This window comes from Solanum stenotomum, chromosome 3, assembly GCF_019186545.1.
Source record: "Solanum stenotomum isolate F172 chromosome 3, ASM1918654v1, whole genome shotgun sequence".
NCBI classification, from domain to species: Eukaryota; Viridiplantae; Streptophyta; class Magnoliopsida; order Solanales; family Solanaceae; genus Solanum; species Solanum stenotomum.
This window is the reverse complement of record NC_064284.1, coordinates 43,205,491-43,228,699: the sequence shown is the minus strand read 5'-3', so window position 1 is coordinate 43,228,699 and position 23,209 is coordinate 43,205,491. Positions and strand designations below refer to the sequence as shown.

Genomic DNA, 23,209 nt, shown 5'->3' with positions numbered 1-23,209 from the left:
TGTTACTTTTAGTTATTTTATAACAATATTCATTTTTTCATTTTCGCTATTGTTATTGCAAGTTATTGGATCATTTGTGTGTTTTGGATTGTATTTCTTTTGTTTCCAAACGATATACTGTGTGTAGAGAGGGAAACTTTTGAGGCTAACAATTATATGCTATAGCCTTATTCCCTCTATTTTTCTCTGTCTCTCCATATGTTCATTGTTTTTTGGTAAGTCTACCCTTTTTTATTTATCTGCATGTTAGTTTTTACTTATATGCATTTATTTTGAAAAAAAAATTATTTGTATAAATAAATATTTGAAACTAAATGTAGACATAACGTATATATTTATTTCAATTTGCCGAGGTTCAATCATGTAATTGGCCGTATCTCGATAATATTACCTTATAGACGATATTTGTTGTGCATTATTCTTGTCATCTAACCAGATGTGTTTGCACGTGTATTTCACGTTAAACTGTTCAAATGTCATATGAACATGTGAAGAGAACAACTATATTTTATTTTTTAGAACTAATTTAAAATAATATATTTTGAAGTTAGAATTAAATAATATATTTTAAAGTTAGAAGATCTTGTTAACTTGATAATACATTTGTGACATATATAAAACTTTAATTTAAATACAAATACCTACCCAAATATATATATATATATATATATATATATATATATATATATATATATGAGCTTTTCTTCGTCTAAAATACTGTAATATTAAGAAATAGTAAATAAGTAAAACAAAAAGGCAATGTTTATATAGTAATAACTATTTTGAAGCAAACTTCCTAACATTATAAATCACATTGATAAATAAAGTCATTATTTTGTCTTGAACATCAAAAGAACAAATTGTGACCATTCTCTATCTCTTGAGAAGTTTAATAATTTTGAAAAAATATGTTCAAAAGCATATATTTACAATACATGAGAAATTGTTAAAAAAATTAAAATGAATTTAGACTACATTATGTTAACTTTATATATTGGAACATTACATACTAATGTATTATATTATGCAAATTGATGGTCTTTCGATAGTGTCAATCTAGAAGTTCATCAGTCAACAACTCTGAGGAAACAAAACAAGGCAGTTTACTCAACTATCAAAGATCACTATGAAAAGGGGAGGTAAAGACAACCCCATTTTGACAATAATAATGACGGTGTGTTCCTTCACAAACAGCTAAAAAAGAAGAGAAAATGTGAAGGTACAAAATGCAACGCAGAGACACTAGAGAAATATTGAGTGAAGGAAAAGGATAGATACATTTCCTGTAATCCCCATAATAAAATTTCTCCTCTTTTTGCTTAATTCTTCTATTGTTGGTAGAACATTGAAGTATATCATCAAAGGGGAGTTAACACCACAACCATGTAATTAGCAAGTTACAAATGGACCACTATTAGCAATTGATTTAATTTTGATATGATATATTATTGCAGAAAAGGCAACACCAGGCTGTCATACAACTAATGACACAAGTAATACACCGACGAAAATGTACATTTTCTTTTTTCACCAAAAACAATTTTTTCTTTCCACTCAAACTCGACACTAATCAGCATATACTAAGAGCAAAGGAATCACTTACAGCCTTATTCGAACTAACTCAATAACAACAAATCTCATGAAATCTTTTAAAATGCAAGAAGAAGAATAAGAGTAGAAGATTAAAAAATATTGTGGTTGAAAAAAATGAGAGGAAGCCCCTCTATTTATAGTCAACAAAGGGTGGTATGAACAAGTATTTTTGTGTCTCATCGAAAAAGTCATGACCTTTTGAGAAGTCACAACTCTTTGGAAAAGTCACAACTTATTGAAAAAGTCACAAGTCTTTGGAAAAGTCGCAACTCATCAAAAAATCACAACCCTTCGAAAAATGTCACAACTTATCAGAAAAGTCACAACTCATCGAAAAAGTCACAACCTAAGTTAGGAATATAATAGTAATTTAACATTTAAGTTAGGATTTCATGCTTTTAAGGTAATATAGATAAGACTATATAATTTTATTAATTTCGCACAGATGATTTCATTAGTATTGGAAATAATCTGAATAATGCCAAGTAAGCCTGTTAAGGTTTAACGGTAAACCATTTCCTACTAAAAAGTGTTATATTCACGTTCCTAAATCACTCGAGATCTTTAATCGTAGGTAAGAACTGATAGAGACAAATTTAAAATTTAAACTTAGTGAATTAAAAAATAATAGTTTTTACAAATTATTGAATTGGAATCGTGGTAAATTTTCACATGTTAGGGTCAAAAAAACTATTAGTTGGGTTTAATATAGGCGAGTAAATGAAGTTCAAATTATGTACCAAAAAAGAAAAAGTGGGTTCCTTTGGAAAAATTTTATCATGATAGAAGCACAACCAACAAATGGTGTGTGAGGCTCCATTTACTTTTTGACACACGGATAAGTGGGTCATGTACTTTAAACCTAAACTAAAATAACAAAAAGTAAAATAATATTTATATATATATCTTATCAGATATAATACAATTCAATGAATAATTATAAAAATAGTGAATTAAAAAATAATAGTTTTTACAAATTATTGAATTGGAATCGTGGTAAATTTTCACATGTTAGGGTCAAAAAACTATTAGTTGGGTTTAATATAGGCGAGTAAATGAAGTTCAAATTATGTACCAAAAAAGAAAAAGTGGGTTCCTTTGGAAAAATTTTATCATGAAAGAAGCACAACCAACAAATGGTGTGTGAGGCTCCATTTATTTTTTGACACACGAATAGGTGGGTCATGTACTTTAAACCTAAACTAAAATAACAAAAAGTCAAATAATATTTATATATATATCTTATCAGATATAATACAATTCAATGAATAATTATAAAAATATAATAAAAAATGACTGTAGGGTCCACATTGTATACTTGTTGAAAGCTCATTTAATCAATTCTTTGTAACGTTGTTTCTTAAATCAAATCATGGTCTTGTTAATTTTATTAAAATTCAAAATTACATATTTTGATGTTCAAACTGAATGTGTATTTTTTTAATAAAAAATTAACATTTTCGTTGATGTTTAAAAAAAGCTGACATCCTCGTTGATGTTGAAAAGAAATAAAAAAAAAATAGTTTTTCAGATCTTGATTCATTTTTTATATCTAGCTATTTTTAATTAAAATAACTTGTTATTTCACAAATTTAATAATAATCATACAATATTTTTTAAAAATTAAAATAAACAAAATGTACTTGAGAGAATATTTTAAATACTATTTTATTAAAAAAATTAATGATCAAATTGTAATGATGATAAAAATAAAATATAAACTATATTAAATCGTACATTCTACATCAACTGAAATTTTACACAAATTGAACTGAAAAAATGTTATTAGGATAACGATACTTTTTAAAAATTATTTCTTTGTGTAGTGATACTTTGTTTTAAACAATCATCTCCACAATAATAATATAATTAACTTTTTTTTTTACTTTTCTTCAAAAGGTCTAAGGTAGCAATCAACATTCAGATCGTAACAATTAAAATAAAATGACTACATTTTAAATTCACAATAATCATGAAAGAATTATTTTTAAAAAAAAAACACAACATGAATACACAAAAAATATCATATCAAAATAAATTTGTCAAACCAACATACAACTACAACAACAATAATATATTTGGTATAATCCCACAAAGTAATATAATATTAATAATGATTAAAATAAAAAGTAGCAAACACAAATTTTCTTGCATTTTTTATATTTGTTCAACTCAATTTATGTGTAAATATATTTTCTCTGTATTGTTAGTTGTAGAAAGTTCTTGCTTTAAAGTAAAAAAGTACATAAATGGCCCACTTATCCATCTGTCAAAAAGTAAATAGAGCCTCACACACCTTTTGTTGGTTCCAACTCTACCATGATAAAAAAATTCACTTCGCAAGTGATATACTCACAACACAAACATTCTATTTTTCAATTTATTTGACACATGGACTGGGTCAAAAGCAATTGTTATTACCGAACACATAAAGAATAGCCTAGATCCGAACACCACTGCATTATTATTTCTCATGGAGACCAAATCAACACCATGTTACTACTTGGACGCTAAGTTTGTGTCAAACATCCAGTGTGCTATGAAATTATACCACATAAACGATCTGTGTATTATTCCGTGATATAGTTTACATTGACAATTATGACAATGTCTTCCTAGATCGCATCAAAGATATCATGCATTTCTCGTCAACTTAAGAGCATACTATCACACAAAGCACTGTTCCAAACAATGGTGTTATTTCATTTCCAAATGAGAACAGAATCTGCTAGAATGTACATATAAAATGGAATAGAAGTCTAAAACCTACACCTCAGAAAAATCTTCCCCTATCTCCCTCCTGTTAAAACCCCCAAAGAAATCAACAAGAAATCAATTTGCTACTGTTGGAGGACTACACCAAAACTCATGCCTCCAAGCATCATGTACTTCTAAATGGAGCACATCACTGATGTACTGGAACTCCAATACAGTATTAACTTCTAGTCCTGGCATCTTATGTATGATCTCTAACTTCTATAGAAGCTGTTACAAATTTGTTTTGGTTCTTGCTACTTGTGTCATTTACCTGCCTTCCTGCATACTGTACATGTTAGTGTTACCTGTAAGTATTTACATTCACAAGTGCTGCCTTAACCTGCTACTGCTTCTTCTGCCACTATTACTACTCTTCATTCCACTACCCCAATCTTCATCGTCTTCATAGTCTTCATCATCACCACCCATCATTCGACCAGATTTCCTGTTTCTTCTTGGAGCAGGGCGTTTCCTTTTAATGTTCGCCGTGTAGATTGCATAGTCCACTGTATCTTCCTTCAAGGCATTCTTGAATTCCTACCAAAAAAGGAAAATAAAGATGAAATAAATGTCAAAAATGGAAGGTGGCCACTTCAGTTAAGCTGCAAAGTGATCTCCTTTCCGGCATGAATAGTCATAATAGATAAACAAGCAATAACTTGCTCATATATTAATTCCTGTTTCTTCCTACAAGTGCAAAAGAAATTCCCTTCTTTTTTTTAAGTAAAGAAATATTTATTGATATTGTCATGTGTCAGCCTGAAGAACTACAAAACTGAAGTGCAAAAGAAATCCCTCATGACCATGGTTAAAATATATGGGCAATATCACATTCTTAGAAAGGGGCGACCAATGTCACATGATCATATAAATGTCAACTCCAGCTCATCTATTTGAATAAGCTAAATTACAAACTGCATGCCCTTGATATGCAATCACAATGTAACACCAGCAAGAAACAAATAAATGCATATACAAAATAGAGTGCAGAAATGAAAGAGAAGTCTCACATATTTAACCATGACAGCTTCAAAAGTATAGGGTGGCAAATCATCCAGCAGATAAATGTGTGAATAATTTGTCAAGGCATAATATAGCAACACATAATGGAATATGTTTGTTCTCAAGATCAGAAAACTATCAGAGAGAATCAAATATGACCGTTGGTGGAGTAGACATATAGAATATGTTACTGCACTCAAATTACCTGATATCTCCGGACAAAGTCTTCATAATTCTTTGGGTGCTCAATGTTAATTTCATTCACATTGAAAGGAAGACTTTGCTTTGAAAGACTTTCCCCAGGTTTTAGGGGATCATTTGGAGAATATGCCTGATGAAACCAACCAATATGAGATAAGTATCATGAGATGCCGCCAAGGGTTCATTTACATAGTCTCATGCACAACTAACAGCCAATTCAGAAAGCCGAACCTGGCAACGGGCATCATTTAGATCATATAGAATCTTGAGGTGCCTCTTTAGCCTCAGAAGCAACTGTAAAGCACCAGCTGCCAGACACTCCACCTGTATAATACTCATATTTGTTAAACAGAAGAATCCAAAAAGAGACTTAACCAAAAAAGAACGCATCAGCTATCAGTAGTGAAAGTTAGGAGGGACATGTGACCCCTATAAAAAAGACAACAGTTAAGCTTGTGACATAGCTCATGTGCTCTGCATGCAACACTACACCATGCTCATAAGACTCAGTTTGATGGAGAGAGCATACCTGGATCATCTGCAAATCAGCATTTGATATGCCATGTGGATTTAATGATGCCAAATGGGGCATATATGGCTCCACTGATCCATAATCTACACCAACATGGTCACCTTCTAACCCTTCCTCAATTTTTGTGCTGGCAACCATTGTTTCAGTCTGACACCTAATAGGTTGATTAGGCTCTGTTTGAATGCCCCCACTTACATTTAATTTTTGATAGCCTGCTTGTAAAAATTGTAAAAATCCCTTCATATTTGCCTCCACCGTGCCAGCCCTAACTTGAATAATCCGATTTATAGAATAGATCAAATAAAGGGGCTCATCAGGCGACGTGAATGGAAGCGAAGCAAGAATTTCGGTGCAGTATCTGGAAGAGGAAAAATACAATTCAGGATCAATAGTCCAGATTAGTACAAAGAAAGTAAATATTGAAACAGTAACCAACTTCAGGTTTAGTACTCCAGATTGGTGCATACATCAAAAATGGGCCCACCAAATCACCCCAGCTTGGCGTATCAAATTTGCGCACAACTGAGGCCATAAATTTGTTCCTTGAAATACGATTTCCACGGATGAGCTTGTAGATTCGAGATACCCCGAGCCTTGCATGGGTAAATGAGCCAGGCTCTGACTTTCCTGACATGATACCTGGAGCTTTGGACTGGGGTTTTAAACTTTGAGAATCACCTTTATTCATGGCTTGTATGAACATAAATGACATTTGTAGACCATCACCAAGACGGCTCTCAAAGAAGGATGGATACCTGAAAAAAAAAAAAACCAGCAACGTTAAGATAAACTCATCAATATCAAGAGGTAATTCTATAATTCTAACAACAAAGAGAGTGTACTTCTCATTCATGTTCATCAACAAATGATGAGCCAGCTTTGAGTTCACCTCCTGCGGATCTGTTTCAAGAGCTATCAAAGAGGGAACACAGGTAATAGGATGAACAAGACCTTGATGCAGTACAACTTCCACAATCTGTTTGAACAAAATCAGAGGTTGATTAGAGCAGGAATCTACCCTATAGTTCGAATGGGTAAAAGGATTGACATAACTTTGAGAATAAATACTCCATGCTTTAGAAATTAGCATCGCATACAATTTCCAAATAAATGAGGATCGCGTAGTCAGGTAAATGAACACCAGCAGTAAACTGACCGGCTCTTACACTAAAATGTCCTCTAAGTGGGAGTGAGTGCAATCCATAAGACCAGCTTAATTAATCATTTTTTACAGGAAAAGAAGATTAAAAAATTAGGGAATTACCTTAAGAGAAGACTGACGCACTTGTTCATTCACATCCAGGCATCTTTCTAAGATTTTAGCCCAATACAACTGAACTATTCCCCCACAAATGTTGGTATCACCAGCCCCTGCAGCAACAGGCACACTAGGGCCACCAACTGGTGTATTAGCAACTTCATTCTCGCTTGCATTATTTGTTCCCATTTGACTTTCAGCATCAAGAAGATACTCATACATGTTTTGCAGTGATTGCATCTGGCCGACAAATGATTCAGTATACAGCATATCTTAAGTGTGAAACAAGAAGAAAAGAAGTTACCTTGAGCCGTGTATCAGTATTAGAAGAAAGTGTGGCCTCTAAAATTCTCCCTACATCCTTTTCCAGCATACATTCAGGGCGAGCAATAAAAACATAGCCCAGTGCCTGAAAGTTACATAGTTGCATCGGTGATGATTATGACATACATGCAGGACTTGAAGGAAATAGGAAGTCTCACCTGCAATGAGCGGACCTTGATAACAAAGTCTTCGGCCTGAAGATATTTCTTAAATAGGTTGAGGCTGCTAGAAACATGTAAGTTGTTACTGGAAACAGATGCATGCAATAATGAGCTACTGTAACGCATTAGCAAACCCAGGCAGAAAAGAGACCGGCCCACTTGCTGAAAGTGCTGAAAAAGAAATAAAGTAAGCAATAATGCCATACAGATCTTATAACAAAATACGAAGAGAAACATCTGTTTTTTCCTAGTAATGACCAGAAACTTCATGGGGTTTCACATACCTGCTTGTTACTGAAACCTAGGGCATCAAGGCGTTTGAAGAATAACTGGATAAGGTGTTCAACAATAGTTGAGCCTCTTCCAGCAACATTACTTACAGAGCAGAGGCACCTGTAATTTTGTAAGCAAAAGCTTATAAGGAAAAAAGTGAAGCATGGAATATGAAGTTGTGAAAAATTTATTAAGGGAAATGGCTAGTCCCAATTTATAGAGAAGAGGGTATTAATGAAAGAGTAGATACTTGATGCAAGCATGGACAACTGTCAAGAAAGAATGCCGAACAATCATTTGCTTCAGATCTTGTTCAAGTTCTTCAGCAACACTTTGAGGAAGCTTCCTTAGTAAAGGCAAAACAGAATCAATCACAAAGATTATACTCTCCAAAAGCTGGGCTGCAACTCGATTATCAGCCTAACAGAAGCCATAAGAACAAAGTATATCATAAATTGTTTGGAGTATTTAACATTTACAAGTACAGCAAATGAAAAGGAGGAATCAGGTGGCTGTAGAGTAGCAGTGACTATAGTCAACAAGCAAGTACAGTGACAACCTGGATAAATAGCTTTAGTATAGAGGTACATCCACACACTAATGCATACACTCCAGACTGATATATTCAAAGCTCTTAGTAGGACATGGTCGAACCATCTCGTGCCACATCTCATTTTTATCCTCTATGTGTGTTACTTGAACCATATTAATAATCATTTCTAATCTAATCCAATTTTGAATGATTGTACAACATAGTTGAACCATCTCATGTGAACTCACTTTATCCTCTATGGTTGTTACTTGAACCATATTAATAATCATTTCTAATCACGTCCAACTTTGAATGATTGCACATTCATCTCAACATTGCATTTCCACGACACCTCTCTTCAGGATTTGTTGCACCCACATAACATTGTTGGTCTCACAATCGTGCTACGAGACTTTCCTTCAAAGTGCATTCCTGTAACACACTCCCACTTAAGTTACCTTATCTTGATTCTAAGGAATTCACCTTTCCCTGTCATTCTGTTTTCCAAGAAGATTAAGCCTGTACATTTAAACTATATGCATTTAGACAGCATAATCTCATACAAATCAATTCAGTTTCGTTCATTCAATGAAGGCTAAACTTGCATTGCATATATTCTCTAACTTGTCATAAAACTTTATTCTCTAGAGTGTTTCTCATTATCTCCATGAGTCCAAATTTGATAGAATCCCCACTACAATTTCGTCTAGTAGTGCAACATCTTTTGCAAATGGCATACATTACCTCACCCTATGTACAATCAGTTAAGTTATCAATAACTAAGGCAAACAAATATGGCGGAAAGAATATCTCTAGTGTAACCCACAATGATGGGGAACTCCCTTGTATCTCCTCCTATTCTCACACTTATGATCACTCGCTTAGTTACTTGTACATACTCTTTCTGTTATTTTTATATATGAATTTGTTTCTTCTTTTTTAACATCGATAATTTTTTCTTCTCAAGCACCCAAAAAAGAGTTTGTTCATACATCAATTATATACTTTTTTAGGTACTATCAACATTCAGCAAAATGTAACCTTTGTAGTAGATTTACCATGCATAAATCCCAATTAGTTTTCTGTCACCATTGCAACAACTGTATGTTTATGCTCTTATCATTCTTCCCAAAGATTCATTTGCATGAATCAAAAGTTCATTACCACTACAATTTACATAGTTTTGAATATCCATTGTGTTCTAATATTATCTGAACCAAGATATTCTGTCTTCACTCATTTGACAGTTTTCCACTTCTTAACATAAGATTCTATAGCTTGGTTTCAGAAAATAGTACAAAACATGGTTGGTATTAAATGATAACACACCAGTCTTCCCTGTGCTTCTTTATAAACCAATCGATAGGTGCATTGTGCTTGAACGTTGAAACCCAAGAGCTATTTGTACGATACCTTTCAAGTTAGCACATAGACAGAAACACGCATTAACCAGTATTTTGTGCTTGAAACCCAAACGAGCCTCATGTACTATATCCATTTCAAGTTTGCTAATATACAAACTTAGTAGTGCATGCACCAGACACATATGCACACAAAGTGCGCACCCATTTCCATCAAGAAAAGCAATTTTTTGTTCTTGGTTAAATAGAAAAGCAAATTTTCTCACATAGAAGAGAATAACCTAGAATCACTGTGGAGTGCCTTAAAAGCAATGTTGCTCAGACTCTTCAAAAATGTCAACAGGTGCGTGTCGGATTCGCCAAAAGTAGTGTGTTTTTGGAGAATCCGACACAGGTGCAGCATCAAAAGTGAAGAGTCCGCGCAACTAAGCTTAAAACCAAATAGATGCACAACCTGACTCTTCAAATAAGGTTGTAGCGTGATCACAAACTGGGAAGGATCAGAAGCTGGTGCACATAGAGTAGGATCAACAACACAAAAGGCATGCAAGAGCCTCATGTATGGTAGCATAAGCACCTCTCCTTCTCCCGTATTCATCTCTGTCACCTGGAAGAAGAAGATACTTGAACATTCTATTTACAAAAAAGAAGTCTAAACATTTAAGAGGCACCATCCTACAAATCAAATACCTGCAGTATTTTCTCAAGTAAGCACTTGCATATCAACTCACAGCGCCTACGGACTGAGGCAAGGGACGCGGGGTTGATACCGACAGCTTTAGCAGATTGTGAAAAGAAATCAAGGGCTAAGTTGCGTTTAATCACAGTTACAAGAAGTTGAAGACTGGGCATCCTTCTCAGCATCTGAACAATTTGCTCTGTTTTCTTAGCCACCTCAAGTGGAACAGAACTTCCATCTCCGAAATAATGATGTTGTGAACCAGAAGGTTCTTCAAACCAAAACTCATAAAATGTCTTGCAGACCAGGTCCTATATGTAAGAAAATAAAACAGATTCTAAGGATTCCTTGTATGCTTCTGGACTCTGACCAAATAAAATTTTGTCCACATCAAGATATAGAAAGGTGTCATTCTTTTCTGCTATACACAAAAGGTTGTCATATAAAATGGAACATGAAGTAATAATCTGAGGTTCTAATTTCACACTAATATAACCCAAGCTTTTGCTTAACCTTCAACTGTTACTATATTAAAGATTTTTGTATATTTTCGATTGTATTTTTCCGAAGTAAATCTTCAATATTACACTTCTTCAGTCCTCAACTCTAAAATAAGTTTAAATACTTGAATCTTGTTAAATAAATCAAAGTTCAAAATTATTTTAAAGAATTATGCCAACTATCCAGTCCATCCAACTGGAGCCTTTGTGGGCAGGACTGGGCCCCTACCCCATGCAGAATGACTGGCTTGGGACTGGCCTATGAATCGCACCAAGAATCGTGTGCCTTGTTCTAAGTCAGCCACTTGTCAGGTCTAAAGTGTAACGATGATTATGGTCGATCATCATAAGAACCTTGCACGTTCTACATTCATCTGGGGCAGATATTGTTATGGTCAGGGTGCTTGTATCGCTATTTAGCCAAGGAGAGGACAGAGGACCAAAGAGAATCAGCTCAAATGTTAAAATGGTAAGGAAATTGATTTGACTACTTCTACCTGTACACTGGCTTCCTCATCATTTACTCGGGAAATAATTTCAACGCAAGCAGTAGTTAACTCTGAGAAGTTAGAATTTGAAGTGCACATGTCCCGTATGATTTTGATAGCACGCTTTCGCACACTTACTCCAGTATCCTTTATTCTCTCCGCCAACTTCTCAAAGTACTGCACAACCAAAAGACGCGTTAGGAGGACAAATATAGCCATCCTGAAAAAGGTGTCACCACAAGCATGTTGGATCAATAGATCTAAATTCAATACCTTCAGACCAACATCAGGATATGAAGCAATATGCCTGCCTACAAGTTCCAACGCAGCTTCTCGGGCAGATATAGCAGAGTCACAAAACCTCCCTTCCACTGCTGTTTGGACGAGCTTATCACCCAAAACCTCTGGATCAGCCTCAACAATGATACTAACCTGCTCTCATTATGACACAAACAAGTAGAGCAGAAACTAAGTACTCCAGAAGTTGGAACAGAAGAAATCAAAATTTTAGAATGTCTACGCAACCCACTTACTGCTCGCAATGCCTTTGCACGAATGATTGGAGAGTTCTCCCGCAAACTTGCCTGTAAAGCATCTTATAATGAGTATAAAAATCTATGTGCTCGAGTAAAAGTGGGGAAGTGTTATTTCACCAACCAGAAGCACTTGCAGAATCTTGTCAAATCCTCTAGAGAAAGAACTATTTTGTCCCAATGCTAAAGTTATCTTTTTTGCCGACTCTCTTGTCATCAGCGAAGAAAGAGAACCAGAGTCACGCACAATTGCTTGTGACTTCAATCGTGCAACATAATACATGAACTTTTGCTCTGAATTAGGGTCATCTTTGTACCAAAGACAAAGATAGAACCTGCAATTGTTTTTCTTGGCAGGGTTATCAAAAACAGAAAGAAAAAAACTAACAGCATTAAAATATCAATTTCACAGAAGCACTGACCAGCGAGTAAATAGATGTAAATCATCCACAGTTGCAGCATCATGGAGATAATTCAGTAGTAGCTGCTGAACAATCTCCAAATTTGTGATTGCCTCAGTAACTTGTGATGTTTTTCCTGAGTTAGTACGGTTATTTTGCCCAGCATCATTGGACTGAGACTCGCATAGTGATTTCAGTACAAGAAGTTGCTTCTTGGAAAAACACATCTGGCAATAAAAGCCGCGATTCGGAATATCATGACCCCTGATTCCAGTACAGTTAAGATGAAATAGTCCCTGACAACCATGGCATTGAACAAGTGATTTGTCAATCCTGGTATCCGAACAAACAGAACATGCATCCTTGGGAGGATTCCGGTCAATCAATTCCCCACTTCTCAACTCCTTTACTATCCAGAATTTCTCCTCCCTACAGCGGACTGCATCTTGTTTCAGCCTTGCAGCAATTGTGCCAAGAAGGTCAATGGCCATCGAACGAACAGAAATATCTTTAGATTTCAACCCAGCATTTTGAAGGAGTAAAACACAAAGAACCTGCATATAAGTGTCTTTAATATATAGCCAATAAAGAGGATTCAGAAATATAACCACATCTCTAATACCTCCAGAAGAGGAGCAGAGGCTGGATATTCAGGCAAATTCAAAGTAGTTAACAGATCAATGACAAGATTCTCAATCATTGTCTTCAACTCAGCTGCCTCCTGATTTTTTGTGTTTGTTAGACGTTGAAGAACACGACTCCAGAAAAGACAGCAAGCTTCCGTGACTGATTCAAAAGATTTGGTAGGGTAACTGGCATCAATTGAAACTTCTAGAGAAGGACTGTCAGCTGATTCCCTCAAAACATCTGGAAGGTTTGAACTGCTGTGAACTATTTGAATTAAAAGAGCAGTGATGAACTGGATTTGCCTCTGCTCTTCATCAGGTAGAGGATAAGTTCTGGGCATGCGCTTAGAAGAGGGTAATTTTAAAAGAATCTGAAGTGCCTCATCCATTATAGAAACACGATGCTGTGTGTATGCATAAAATATCTGCAAACTCAACAACATATACACAACTAAGTTCCACAGTAGTTATGATTCATTTAAACTAAAAGGACAAACTTCAAGCAAATGAAGCTTCATTACCCCACTTATTAAGCTTATTGATTTCATTTGCAAAAGCTGGATGTTTTCAACCACAAATGTTGTGAAACAAGTCTTAATAAGTTGAATAATGCAACTGTCTGGTAGACGCTCTATAGTGCACAACTCCTTAAGAAAACCAAGAATCACATCAAGCTTCTGAAGTATATTACTAACAGCAGAAGAAACCCTACAAAGTTGATAATACCAGCATGAGGTTATAGGACCATTTCATATAAGAGACAAAAAACACATTATCAAGGACACCAATATACAATCATACTTGTTTGATGTTGATTTCCTTGGTTTCACACTCCTAGTAGATCTCTTCTTCCTATTTGGTGAAACAAAATCCCCATTGACCTCTTCATCTTCTTCACCTGGAAGCATAGATATAGTCTAAGTAAAGGACTGGACTATGTCTAGCATATACAAAAATAGGTTTAATTTATAATCCAATTAACAGAGACGAAACTGAACCCTTATACCTATCAGACAAATGGGAATCAGAATTCACAGTTTGAAAACTACAAGATAGAACAGTGTCATAGAAGAATAGAAAAAGAAGGGAGTATAGTAATTGATAAAGCTAAAATGTTTTACTACCCCAGTGATGATCCAAGCCATACTGAAGCAATAAACATTAGAACTATTCCACAGGTTAACCCCTTCATATCTTCGCAATTTTAGACTACAAGTCTACAACAACTAAGCCTTGGTCCCAAACAAGTTGGGCTCAGGAACGAATGGTCACTATTCCATTTAAGCTCAACTCATGTCATCATTACACCAAATAAAAATAAAAGAGAAATAATAGGTTAAATATATTTAAATGGGAAAAGGGTCTGAAAAATACTCCAACTTTGGTCGATATTGTTGTTACGATACCAAACTTTGGAAAGGACCTTTTACCCCCTGTACTATTTAATAGTGTATTTTAAAGATCTATATGTGCCTACGTGGACATCATAAATATTGCATCATTTTAAATAGTAATGTGTCCACGTGGGCACATATATATATGCCTTTAAAATACACTATTAAATAGTGCCGGGGGGGAAAAGGTCCTCCATAAAGTTTGGTATCGTAACAGCAATTTCGGCCAAAGTTGGAGTATTTTTCAAACCCTTTTCCCAAATAAATATAACAATAATGTAATAATATTAGAGGTCCTCTAAAAGACTAAAACCTATTCTCAACTAGTGGATATCATCTATCTGGATCTTTTTCCTTGGTTGTGCCCTATCTTTACCTAAGTTTACATTAATTCCAAGAAACTAAGCCAATTTTAGACTGATCTAATTAAATACTCATCAACACAAAACAATTCCAGAACCATCGGATAGTTGTCACTTTCTTAGAAAGATTTTTTTTTTTTGAAAATGACTTTCTTAGAAAGATTGTAAACAGTGAAAGCAAAGATTGGAAAGGTAGATTGATGAGAGAAAAGGACCAGCAATAGTTATGGGCAGCATAGAAGTTCAAAATATGGACTGAAGGAGAGGTAAAATACTTCAGACTGAGGATTGATGGTTAGATCTAATTAAATACTGTATCTCCATCCTTTTTTAAGTTAGGAAAACTTCAAAACTCCTTTCTAGAGTTCCCAACCTATTTTTCAGCTCTGCAGATGATTCTTTAAACGATCTCCAATTAACACAAAGGCAAACAATTTAATTCTAGACACCACCGAGAAGTTTCAAAATCTTAAGATACCATTACACTAACATTAGCTTCAACTTTCCTACATTTAGTATTTTGTTCAACAAGAACGCCTAGGGGTAAACACTTCTAAATTCTACTTCCTATGTATTCTGCAAGCTATAGAATTTCTCTCCATGTCATTTTTTAATTCAATCTGATTCTTTCGTTTACCTGACTTCGCAATCATCGAGAAGTCAATTTTCTAATGACTTCAATAAATGTTCAAATAGAGTCCTAGTACACTAATAATCAATAATCTAGTACTCAGAATTCTACCTTCAGGAATCCCTATCTCGGGTGGTTTGTGCAGTGCACGGTACACGGGATCACTACCAAAGATAACATCCATAACTTGGTGCCGGGAGAACTCCACGATTCTTTCAATGATCTGGTACCAAAGACCAAGGTCAGCTTAAAAGTTAACAAACTAAAAGGAGACGTGCAAAGATACCAACACAAGAATCAAAATGAAATCTGTATTTGTAATTTACAAGATATATTCAGTAAAGGAAAAAACAAAAAAGAGTTAAGAGCATACTTCTTCTTTATACAATTGCTTAGGCATCCCATTGTAAGCCATTATAGCTAAAGCTGCATGAATGGACTCTAAAGCACAGAAAATCGATGACACAACCTCCGCATCCATCTGCATAATATGGGAAAACCAAAACCTTATTATTGACTATGGCCATGACAATGTTATTACTATCGTTAACAAATTTAGAAGTGTGGCATGTTGACAAGAGCCATGATTTCCAGACAGTGGTGTGACCCACTTCCCACCCATAGGTAACAAACAGAAAAAGGTCAGTTACAAGAAAATAATGGAAGCCAAAGTCGGTACTTGCAATCTTTAACTGGAAAGAGAAAATTATATAAGAAAACTAAAGAGGCATTATCTGTACTGTAAGTCTAAAGAATAACATGAAATGCATAATTGCTAACTTACATGTTCACAATCATTAATTGATAAACCTTCTGCTCGATGAATCTGGTGATCTAAGATCCTAAGAAATCTCACTAGATTATCAACTGGAATCGAATTCAGTGCTTTCTTTGCTCGGATAGATGTGATCTCCCTCAGAACAACTTTAAGATCTGCCAGAGACACTGCTAAAAATTCTCTTTCCTCCCGCTCATCACTAAAAATTTCTGCCCTGCCACAAAAATCTTCCAACATCTCACAAAAACCTGCTGCAACTGCATCTAATGACAGGAAATATTCCCAATTCATTGAATAGCCATCTAGAGGTAAGGAAAAAAAAAGTGCAGTGACGAAAAGGGAACCTTGACATTCAGAAGCATCAGGGCCACTTGATAGTAAGGTGCTCTCCCTTCCTTTCTTCTTGACTTTTGGTTTCCTAGAAGATGCAGTAACATCCTGCAATCAATTGCTTGATTTTAGTAAACACAATGACTTAGCCACTGGATCGGCCGTTTTCAAACTTACACTAATAACATGGTCGTGCTGACAATTGGGGATCTCTACAGTGCCTTGTTGTGGAAGTTGGACAGCAGGTATACTCTCAAGAGAATTTGAATTAGCCTTGCGACTTCGTGCAGTCTCCTTAATGGGGCCTGAGAAACTTGAACAATGTGCTATATAGTAAACCCAAGTAACATCAAACACTTAATGAAACATATCACTCAAATGCAGAAATAGAGAAACACTTCTACAGAACCCAAGACAATAACATGTTCTAAAGTAAATCCCATGAATAGCTTTTCTCTGGATGCTGATTATCTGTTTACCAGTGTTGGAACAACCACAATTGGAATGTAAACTTTAGAAGACAATTCTTTGACTAGGAAATACAATGGCCAAGCTGCTTCATATTTTGGAAGAAGTGTCTTTGAATAGTGAAACTACAGATTCTCTGTTAGGAGGGACAAATACAGGAAGCTTTATCTGTTAAGTCTTGCTACATATGGCTAAGCAGAGAAGAAACAATTCCCAGAATTGGTTTGGATGAAAATATGCAAATCAAAAGCACCACCACACAAAGTGGCAGTTTTTGCGGGAATTGGCACATGACTCTTGCTTCATGAGGGGAATCACATTATGCGATAGATGCTACTTATGCAGCAATCAGGAACAAAAGGAAGCCACTTTTCCTACACTGTTGGGTTGCCAATCAACTTTGGAGTATGTTCCCAAGTCTGTTCAAAGTGAATTTTCTGATGCCTCACTCTGTAATGAGCTACTGCTATGTTGACGCTCAAAGGAAGAAACAAATCACTGAGTATTATGGAAGACTATACCAGTTGGCATGGATGGGTACTATGGAGAGAGGAACTCCAGATGCTTGACGGAAAGGCAACTACTGTACTGGACCTGAAATTCAGATGTTTATGTATGCTGGCACCATGGTGTAAGCTCCAAGATGTGGATGATAGATATAAAATGCTAGATTTCGTTACTTCATCATGGTACTAGAACCAACTTTTTACAGAGGCTTTCCCTCCTTTCTTTTGGGCAGGGGACTACTACTCTTCTAAATCACCATCCTGGTGTCTGAGTCCTGATACTGTTAATAAGATCTCTCGCTTACTGATCAAAACAAAAAGGTAAATCCCAGGAGTAAAAGTTAAAATCAAAATCTTGTTACTGAGAAAGAATTCAAACAACCAAGCCAAAACTTTAAGGCAATGGGTGGATCTGCATAAATCGTTTTGGAAACAGTTACACTTTCATGAGATACTAACATTCAATGGAAACGTGATGACTTCAGATGGGAGTCTATCATTATGAGCAAGGAAGCACGAAGTATCGAATTGATTTCAACATAGGATTTCAAACATTCTTGTCACCAAATACAACACGATTTTCTTCAAGTACAAACTCAAATCATCTAAAACAAGTAAACAACTTGACCAGAAACAAGATTTAGCCCTTGCAAGAGAATGAAGAAAAATATGGGTAAATATTAGTTGGTGCGATAAATCGGATTAGCAAAAGGATGCTTGTACCATAAGCACAGTCAAAATGTTATGTAATTCAAATAAGAGAAAAGACTTGTACTTCTGCACAGAATTCAATCGAGCCAATTGGACATGTAAAAATCTAACACATAAGATAGAAAACAATGAAATCAGCTTATAGACCTTGTTTACCTGCATTTATTAGAGCAAAGGCTTCAGAGTTACATGTAAGCACTTCATTATGCAGGTCAAGGTGTCCCACAAAGCCGTGAGATTGAGGACTTGCATCAGCTCTAAGGTTCCTGCATATAAGGATTGATAAAGTCAAAGATACACAGTGGAAAGTTTTTTCCTTCTATGGTCTACTTTTAAGGTGGGAAGGTGTGGAGTACACAAATTAGGGTAGAAGGTTACTACTCCCTCTGTCCCTAATTACTTGTCCATTTTGACAAATCAAGAAAGGACAAACTTTTTTACTTATTATACCCTCAATTAATTACTTTGAAAAAGGTAGAACTTCTTGAAAATCTTAAGTTTTTTTTTAGAAGGTTAACTGGTATTATAAACAAAAGGAGTACACCAATAGTGTGCTCCTACATAATTACATCAAAAGTATGAAGGAACAGCCCAAAACAAAATCTATCACCTATATCCCTTATAAACTGTCTAAAAATAGGGTAATGTCCCCTATATCCTTAGGTACAGAGTGGATACACCAAAAGTAAAAGGTTGCTAAATAGTTCATCTTTATACTTTGGAAGGGAATGCTCTTGTTCTCAAAACAACTCTGGTTTCTCTCCTTCCAAATTGTCCACTAGATGCAAGCAGGGACAATCTTTCATCTCTCCTTGTGTCCTGGAGAAGATGGGATTTGGGCTTAAGTGGATCAACTGGATAAAATTTTGTATATCTTCAGTAAAATTCTCTGTTTTGATTAATGGTGCTCCAACAGGATTCTTTGGAGCTCAAAGGGACCTCAGGCAGGGGGATCCTCTGTCCCCTTTCCTTTTTTGCTAGTTATGGAGGGACTCAACAACATGCTCAAATAGATAATACAAATGGCTGGTTGAGAGGTTTTGATGTGGCCAGAGATGAAAGGGAAAGTTTAGAAGTGACTTATCACACTGATCTTTTGTGGGGCAGAAGAAGAACAACTCAGATATCTGAGAGTAATATTGGTCCTGTTTGAAGGAATCTCTGGGTTACATATTAATTGGAGCAAGAGTTTTCTTTATCCCATTAATGAAGTAAATAACATGGAGACACTGAACACTATCCTAGGTGGACAAGTTGGGGCTCTCCCAACTACATACCTTGAGATGCCTTTGGGTGCTAAATCAATGTCAAAAGAGATATGGAACAATGTAATAGAGAAATGTGAGAAGAAATTGGCTAGATGGAAGGGGCAATACTTGTCTCTTGGAGGAAGAGTAACTCTTATCAACTCAGTTCTAGATGCTATGCCTACGTACATGATGTCTTTATTTCCCATTCCAGCAGGGGTTACTGACAGATTGGACAGGATCAGAAGGAAGTTCCTATGGCAGGGAAACAAGGACAGGAAAGGTTATAATCTGGTAAAGTGGACAGATCCTATAATAGAAAAAAAGTATGGGGGTCTGGGTATTAAAAATTTGTAGAATCATCGTAAGGCTCTCAGAATGAAGTGGTTATGGAAGTATGCTAATGACAAACAACTGCTATGGGGAAAGGTCATAAAAGCCAAGTATGAGGGAGAAAATAGATGGATGACAAAGGAAGTAATCTCCCCATAAGGAGTGAATCTGTGGAGATCAATAAGCGTCTTGTGGGATGACTTCAAGATCAATACCAAGGTTAAAGTCAAGAATGGGGAAAAGAGAAACTTTTGGGAAGATGACTGGCATGAAATGGGGGTTCTAAGGAATATCTATCCAGACATCCACAATTTAATGCTAAATCAGCAAAGAACAATTGCTGAATTGTGGAAGCCTGATGGGTGGGAAATCAATTTAAGAAGGCAAGTAAATGACTGGGAAATCACAAGAGTTGCAGAATTCTTAAACACTATTGGACAGTTTAAAGGAACACAAGAAGGGGAAGATGAGCTTTGGTGGAAGGGCAGGGACAAAGGAATATTCAAGGTTGGCAATGCATACAGATGGTTGAATAATCACAATCTGTAGAATGTCAACTGGCCTTGGAAAACTATATGGAAGGTGAACATACCCTACAAGGTAGCATGTTTCACTTGGCTCCTATCTAAGGAAGTTGTCCTTACACAAGATAATCTGATGAAAAAGGGGATAACTTTATGCCCCAGATGTGTTTTTTTGTGGAGAACAAGCAGAGACTATTAGACATGTGTTCCTCCACTGCAAGTTCACAGACCAGCTTTGGAGGCTATTCTTAAACCTTAAAGGTTTCTCTTGGTCTATGCCAGGAAAGGTTATAGAGACCCTGCAAAGCTGGGAAGAAGTTGGGGTTCAAGCAAGAAGCAGAAGTAGGTGGAGAATTATACCAGCCAGCATATGGTGGACAATTTGGAAGGAGAGAAATGCTAGGTGTTTTGAGAGCATAGAGAATAGTATAGAGCAGATCAAATTGAATTGTATCTTGATTCTATGTTTTTGGTGTAATCAGATATGGTCTAATGATCCTGTATCTATTATTGATGTGTTAGACTCATTATAGACACAGGATCATAGGTTCTGGAATTACTTGTAAATATGGCCCTAGTACAGCCCATGTACTGATCTGTTCATATCAATATACACAAAGTTACCAATTTCAAAAAAAAAAAAAAAATTCCCACTCAAGGACCTTCAAGTTTTTGGACGTCTCACATTTTCAGTCCAGCTAAAAAGACGCAGTTTTTAATAAGTATTCCTTTGCAGCCATCAAAAAAAGGATTTAGAAAAAATAAATTCTACTTCATCTGCAACTAGTTCTCCCACCTTTTAACCTGGTCGTGAAATCTTTCTGGACAACATAAGTGGATGGGAAAATAGAGAAACTGAGTTGAGCAACCCAAACTAAATACAACTTGGCAAGAAGAAGAGGTTGCTCAAACTAGGAAAATTAACTAACTTGATCATTTGCTCATAATTATCAAATGATACGGCAGAGCATCTTGATACTTCAGATAAAGAAAGCTTACAGATATAATAAACTACCTACAGACCAAATACCTTTCCGGCTATGCATGAATCCTAAAATGAGGTCAAAATTTGTTTGTTAAGTGACAGAACATGCAAGGCATTTGGTTTTTCATTTTTAGAATTAGGGTGTGTTTGGGTTGAAGGAAAATATTCTCCATGGAAAAAAATGTTCTCCTCCATACCGAACACACCCTTAATATAGAAGAAAAGCACACTAGGAAGTTAAATATGAGGTCCATCAACTATTTGTAATGCAATTCCATTTCTGCCTATTGGCCAATTCCTGTAACTCCATTTCCTATTTTCTCTGATTGTAAAATGATCGTTTTACCACAAAATATTTAAGAAATTGACATCACTTCCTAATTGCAACCCTGTAAGTTAGGATGTGAAAGTGCCAAACACTCCAAAAGTTATATGAAGAACCTGAACTAATTAATTCCTTAAAAGGCGGAGTCGTTCAAACTTTGAGATTTTAGATGAATAATTCTAGAGGAGTGTCACATAGATCATTTTACAGCTACTGACAACGAAGATTGAAGAAATTCATCTGCACGTTAATTATCACTTGACACACAAACTGAGTTTGTACATGATAGGCAATCAATTTATTACATATCCATCATCTGCAACACTTATAACATGTAATTCTATCAAGACAATGTGGCAAAGCCTAAAAAACCCCAAATTGATCAACCCATAGAATAGAATAGAATCAACTTGACTGATTTGGGCCAAATGAAAAAACACAACGTGTAATTCTACCAAGTCAATGCTGCAAAGCCTAAAATTAAGCAATTTCTCAAGCCAGAGAAAAGAAGAAGCGTTGAGCATGAGTAAAATTTAGACCAAAAATATCTTCAGAACATATGTATACAAGACTTGTATTGTGTAATTAAACTAGGTCAATATTCCAAAAAGTAAATAAATTTATCAAAAAGAAAAAAAATTACTCACAAATAAGAAACGTCTGTATTGTGAAGCAGATCAGCAATTTTGTTAGCGTGAATGAGTATGTCACTCCGATTCAACGATCTGGATTCACTCCGCTCGTCGAACAACCTAAGTTCGTGATCGAGTGCGCCGCAGAAGACAGGAAGTGACGGCAAAGGCAAAGACGGGGCAATTTCAGAGTGCACTGTATTCGACAAACTTATACCTTGAGGAACACCACTATTGCCACTTGAATTCGCCATTAGAATCAATCACCGCAAACACGGCTTTCACACAGTTAAGTAACAGTCAAGTTGTAGAGAACTGAAAATCGGAGAAATTGAGATTTGAGAGTATGAATCTAAGGTTTTTTCAAATTTGAGGAAAAGCAGAAAGCCCTAATCGGATAAACAAATGGCGGGGAAAGAGAATAGTAGATTTTGGGATTTTTTCAGCTCAAGTAGTAGTATACAAGAAGAAAAAATAGTCTAGATTGTCAAGTTACGAAAATACCCTTTCGGTGTACACATAAACGTTATTACTGTGTTTGGTACCATTTCTTTTCCTTTCACGGAATTTTTGTACTAATTTGTTGGCAAAAAGGACTTTTGCAGTAGTAAATTAGTAATTACAATATTAATATCCGTTCGATGAAAGGAAAAAGTACCGTGCAGATTTGGAAACAAAAATTGCTTGTGTTTGGATGGTCTTTACCCATTCTATCTATGGTTCGGTAACACCAAAAATCTTATTTTGTATAATATATAGTTC

At 35.5% G+C, this 23,209-nt stretch overlaps 1 protein-coding gene across 5 annotated transcripts; it reads right to left on the bottom strand.

The window, feature by feature from the left end:
* Window positions 1-4,519: 4,519 nt before the first annotated feature.
* Window positions 4,520-22,870, bottom strand: LOC125857562 (sister chromatid cohesion protein SCC2). 5 transcript variants are annotated; one of them, XM_049537161.1, is made up of 28 exons: window positions 22,463-22,870; window positions 18,558-18,667; window positions 16,894-17,042; window positions 16,731-16,824; window positions 16,393-16,649; window positions 15,982-16,089; window positions 15,720-15,831; window positions 14,023-14,119; window positions 13,743-13,929; window positions 13,218-13,646; window positions 12,617-13,149; window positions 12,319-12,529; window positions 12,195-12,245; window positions 11,935-12,093; window positions 11,671-11,838; window positions 10,685-10,984; window positions 10,449-10,601; window positions 8,352-8,521; window positions 8,113-8,221; window positions 7,826-7,999; window positions 7,648-7,752; window positions 7,350-7,583; window positions 6,928-7,061; window positions 6,553-6,840; window positions 6,083-6,443; window positions 5,785-5,877; window positions 5,558-5,683; window positions 4,520-4,887 (listed from the first exon to the last, which is right to left on the bottom strand). In XM_049537161.1, the coding sequence occupies exons 1-28, from the start codon at window positions 22,699-22,701 to the stop codon at window positions 4,672-4,674; spliced, it is 5,367 nt and encodes a 1,788-aa protein (XP_049393118.1). In that variant the 5' UTR covers window positions 22,702-22,870; the 3' UTR covers window positions 4,520-4,671. The 5 variants fall into 5 exon arrangements, with proteins under 5 accessions (XP_049393118.1, XP_049393119.1, XP_049393121.1 ...); XM_049537162.1 differs by having other exon boundaries at window positions 16,393-16,643; XM_049537164.1 differs by having other exon boundaries at window positions 16,894-17,021.
* Between the last annotated feature and the right edge of the window lie 339 nt (window positions 22,871-23,209).

Bases quoted from the DNA above. Each gene is read 5' to 3' on its own strand.
- LOC125857562 (XM_049537161.1), bottom strand. From the start codon at position 22,701: ATGGCGAATTCAAGTGGCAATAGTGGTGTTCCTCAAGGTATAAGTTTG. The intron at 7,062-7,349 runs GTAATTCCCTAA...TTGTTCAAACAG, and splicing joins TGCGTCAGTCTTCTCTTAAG to ATTGTGGAAGTTGTACTGCA. The intron at 5,684-5,784 runs GTTCGGCTTTCT...TGGTTTCATCAG, and splicing joins TAAATGATGCCCGTTGCCAG to GCATATTCTCCAAATGATCC.